The 4732-nt window shown below is 41.8% G+C and overlaps 1 protein-coding gene across 1 annotated transcript; it reads right to left on the bottom strand.

The window, feature by feature from the left end:
• Positions 1–456: 456 nt before the first annotated feature.
• LOC132504093 (S-adenosylmethionine decarboxylase proenzyme-like) lies at positions 457–1531 on the bottom strand. The gene is given in 2 exon segments (XM_060121115.1): positions 457–1384; positions 1387–1531. Coding segments are annotated over 2 exon segments (999 nt in total). The 3' UTR covers positions 457–530.
• Between the last annotated feature and the right edge of the window lie 3201 nt (positions 1532–4732).

Raw genomic sequence — 4732 nt, 5'->3', positions numbered from 1 at the left:
TGCTGCAAAAACATCTGTATGAAGTAGAAATTGGTTTCAATAAAATTAGTAGAGAATATGTTCTAGAAAGTGGAGGTAACTGGATGCAAAATCCTGGTAGCAATTGAATAGAACAGTCCCAGATGGCTAGGCTGAGGCCAACACCTAATGAGGACGAAAGCCTTGTCTGTGCAGAATTTTGGGTGATACCTGGAGAAATATTACTCTGCGCATAAAGCAAATTGAATTGTTTTCACAAGTGTTGTAAAGTTTCAAATAGTAAAAGGTTTTCTCTACATGACTTCAATTTCACAGCAAGAGTGGCATAGGATACCTAAATGCAGAAGAGAGCATTCATGCAAGATATCTAACTACTTGATATAATAATGTATACAAATCAAAATGATTACACTATCATTACATCTAGGGCTTTCTGCAACTACAAGGTGGTGGTTATGGGAAGCATGGCCCTTGGTATCAATATCTAAAAAGCAGCCACCACCTTCTTCTGTGTGTGTTCTCTTTTTGCGTTTTTTCTTCATTTTTCTTAATCAACTCTGCTGTTGTTGCTGCTTCTTAGCAAAACTGGTAAAAACAAAATTGTAATCATTGAACATAGCACTCTGGCAATCAAGACGTTTAAAACCTTCCGTCTTCTGGGGCGAAGAAAGCACTGTGCGACATTTAGAACTCTGATTTACAAATAGGGTGGTCACAAATTTTCCTGGCTTGAAGACTTCCATAAGTTTCCCGATCAGGTCATCATAGGAGGTCTGACTTAAGTTTGTTTCAAAGCTAACATAAGGAAATTCTGGTTCTGGAGTGATGTGAATAGTCCAATAAGTTCCATCCGATTTCATTCCATTCATTGAATACCCACAAGGATTGAACAGTGTGGCATCAATGACAGAACCTGGTATCAGGTCACGAATTCCACTCTCACGAGTGACATCCTTTGCAGTAACACCATCTTTCATGTAGAACTGGTCCATAACTGCTGGGTCAAGCTCACTCATCAGAATTTCCAGGGTTTGATCTGGCGGACTGATTATCCGACTCTCTGGGAAATCCAAAGTATACAAGTAGCAACAATCAGAATTCATGCGTCCCATACAATATGCTGCTCCATTTGGGAGAACTGCATTAAGAAACTCTGTTTCTTCCCGGAAATTCTGGTGTGGGTACCCTTGGTGAAAAGGCTTCGTGAAATTCTTACCAGAGTAAAAGAAGCTTTGAACTGAGTCAAACCCCTTGTAATCCCTAGCAAGTTTCAACAGGGGAACCAGTGCTTTCAGCAAGAGGGTGGTACCACATGTCTTCAAAATGAAACGTTTCTTGGAGACAAACATGCTACTCTCACTGAGTACATAAGCTTCCTGCTTGTCAGTTTTTGTCACACTTATGAACATTGCACATCCTTCAAAAGTATTTCCCACTCGGATCTTGGGATGGTGCGAAGATCCCCAGATCCTTGGTTTGCATTGGGTTGCTGCCTGGAGAACCAAACCTCCAGCAGCTTCTTGGTCCCTTCAGAAAAATGTGCATCTTCCATCACCGTGAGACCAGCGAACGACCAACAACTACAGAAAATCAACTAAATTAAATCTCTTCTCCCGCCACTGCGGATTGTTCCAGCTGTGTTATTAAAGTTCAGGTTCCTTTTTTGCTAAAATCTTATATTAACTTATTTTTTAAAAGGGTTAATAAAATTTTCCCGGCTTTTTATCTTTTCTTTTTTTGGTGAGCGACAGTTGAACGTGGGTCTGTTGGAAATAGGGGCAGATACAGCTCAGTCTGTTGTAGTCTGCTGTTTCCCCGTAAGAGAGAGTAGAGCGAGCGCTAGCTAATGTCACCAGCCATACTTTGGGAGCTAAAGAAAGACTTTTAGAATCAGAAAGATAACTATTGCTCAGCCATTCAACTTAAAGATATTTAAGTGTTTTAGTTGGCTTATAATCTGATTGTCAAAGTTTAAAACATTTTTTTTAGTTAAAAGAATTTTAAGCAATTTCCTCTACCCACCTTGAGATTGATATATTCTTTTCTATTCTCCTTGAGTGGTATTTAAAACAATTGGATTTGAGGTGCATGGACCTAGAGTCTGTCGTACAGAGTGAAGTAAGTCAGAAAGAGAAAAACAAATACTGTATGCTAACACATATATATGGAATCAAAAAAAAGGTTCTGATGAACCTAGGGGCAGGACAGGAATAAAGACTCAGACTTAGAGAATGAACTTGAGGACACGGGGAGGGGGAAGGGTAAGCTGGGACGAAGGGACAAAGTGAGAGAGTGGCATGGTCATATGTACACTACCAAATGTAGAATAGATAACTAGTGGGAAGTAGCTGCATAGCACAGGGAGATCAGCTTGGTGCTTTGTGACCACCTAGAGGGGTGGGATAGGGAGGGTGGGAGGGAGGCACAAGAGGGAGGGGATATGGGGATATATGTATACATATAGCTTTGTTATACAGCAGAAACTAACACAACATTGTAAAGCAATTATACTCCAATAAAGATGTTAAAAAAAAAAAAAGGGCTTCCCTGGTGGCGCAGTGGTTAAGAATCCGCCTGCCAGTGCAGGGGACACAGGTTCGGGCCCTGGTCCAGGAAGATCCCACATGCCGCAGAGCAACAAAGCCTGTGCGCCACAACTACTGAGCCTGCACTCTAGAGCCCACGAGCCACAACTACTGAGCCCACATGCCACAACTGCTGAAGCCCACATACCTAGAGCCCGTGCTCTGCAACAAGAGAAGCCACCACAGTGAGAAGCCTACTCACTGCAACGAAGAGTAGCCCTCGCTCGCCGCAACTAGAGAAAGCCCGCGCGCAGCAACAAAGACCCACTGCAGCCCAAAATAAATAAATTTATTAAAAACAAAAAACAATTGGATTTGATGTTACAGTCATTCTATCATTAGAACACTGGATCAAATAGTCCTTTCATTTCATTTGCTTCACAGATGATCACCAAAAAATACTCTTGTCATCAAGGCCTTATAGGTATCTGTGGGGTTCTGTCCACCTGGTACAGAGTTGGCAAGTTAAAGAAGCAAAGGAAACCGCACAGTGGTGAGTAAACGAGTTTGTTTATGGTATTTGTATTGTGGTTGAAGCAGATAAATGGCTAGAGAATAATAGTTACTTCCATTGACTGGGAATAGACACTGTGGCACATAGACTTCTGTGAATTCTGCTGGGGCCGGCTACTGGGTCAGCCCCCATCTCTCTAAGGAGGTAGAGGTTATGATCTTTTTCAGAAGAGAGATCTGAAGTTCAGGGCTGTTAAGTAAACTATTCTGGGTGACACAAATCTTGTATTTCATTGAATTTCAGATGTCATCGGTTGTGAGACCCACTATGATTTTATGTACCACTAAGAAAACAAAAAGTACTCCTACAGCCATAGCACAGTGATTATTTTATGCCGTAGAATTTTTATTGGAAAGGTTCTTATACTTATTTTGGCATTGATTTTGCGCCTATGTATCTCTTGTGCATATGTAGAAAGAAAACTAAAAATGAAGTAAATTGGCTAAGGAATGTACAAAACTTCATTTTCAGAGTGTGACTCATGAATTATTTTCCAACTTGAAGTTTGCAATATTCATGTTTTGCTGTGCAGGCTCGTCCTCTGTGCCATCCAGAGCATGGGTGATGTAGCATCTCCTAAAGGGTTCCTCCACGACTATCTCTAGAATTCCCTCCTGGGCCGTTCCACGAGTTTTATGCCTGTCTACAGGCAATGACTACTATGGCCAACGACTGCTGGCCGGCAGCGATTCTAAGATGTATTTTGATTTCAGAAATATTAAAATGTGGGTAAAGATGCATCTTTAGGTTCATACTGAGGTCTGTCTCTCTCTTATCCTGGACACGAAGGAGGCTTTTGCCTTCTGGTTCCAGAAGCTGATGTTTTACTCCAAAGGGCAGGAGCGGGTGCTGGGTTGGATGTGCACTTCAACTTCTTCAGCTCCTTGCCTGTCTCTCACTAGATCGCTCAGATCTCCTATGTTCCCGTTCAAACCTCTGAGGAAGGCATCTGGGTGAACCTTTGCAGGAAAAGGAAAATCCAAACCCAGTAAAGAACTTGTTCTGGACTTGTTCCCTTTCAACCCTCCCTGGTGATTTCAGGGGAAGTTCTCTGGAGCACACAATTCCATAAACGTCGACATTTCCAGGATATGAAGATTCTGCTGCTCCGTTCTGAGCAAAGAGGTTGGTTAAGAAAATTGTTATGTTTTCCAGGTGCAGAGGACAGTCGCTCTGAGGAAGGGACTGTTCTGAATCTTCTTGGGGTGCTTTAACTGGTGTTCGTAACCTACTGCTTGTAGCTAAGTTGGGCTGAAAAATACCATAATCTGTTGGGGGAGAAGAAACCTCATGTCTGTAGGTTTCAGGGGATAATCTACATCATCATAACTCAATCTTAGCACATAATTCAATCTGCCTGGAGAGGTGATCTCTTTGCCTAACACCCAGAAGGATAGATCACACTAAGGAAGGTCACCCAAGATGCTCATGTTCTGTGCATGAAAATGCATCTCTATATATTTTCCATTTTGCCATTTCCAGTTTTGACTGCCAGAGTTTGTTTGATTGTTTTATGTTTGGGCAGCTAGGGACTGAGATATTTCTTTTCTGTTTGTTTCTCCAACTCTTTTTACAGTTTAACAAGTCAAATACAAATCTCAGGGGACTTCATAAGCCTCGTGATGGTGCCGTGAGTAGTATCCCATTATTGATT

This window comes from Lagenorhynchus albirostris, chromosome 14 (genome assembly GCF_949774975.1).
Source record: "Lagenorhynchus albirostris chromosome 14, mLagAlb1.1, whole genome shotgun sequence".
NCBI classification, from domain to species: Eukaryota; Metazoa; Chordata; class Mammalia; order Artiodactyla; family Delphinidae; genus Lagenorhynchus; species Lagenorhynchus albirostris.
Note: the sequence above shows the minus strand (reverse complement) of the source record. Positions and strands in the feature narration are given on the sequence as shown.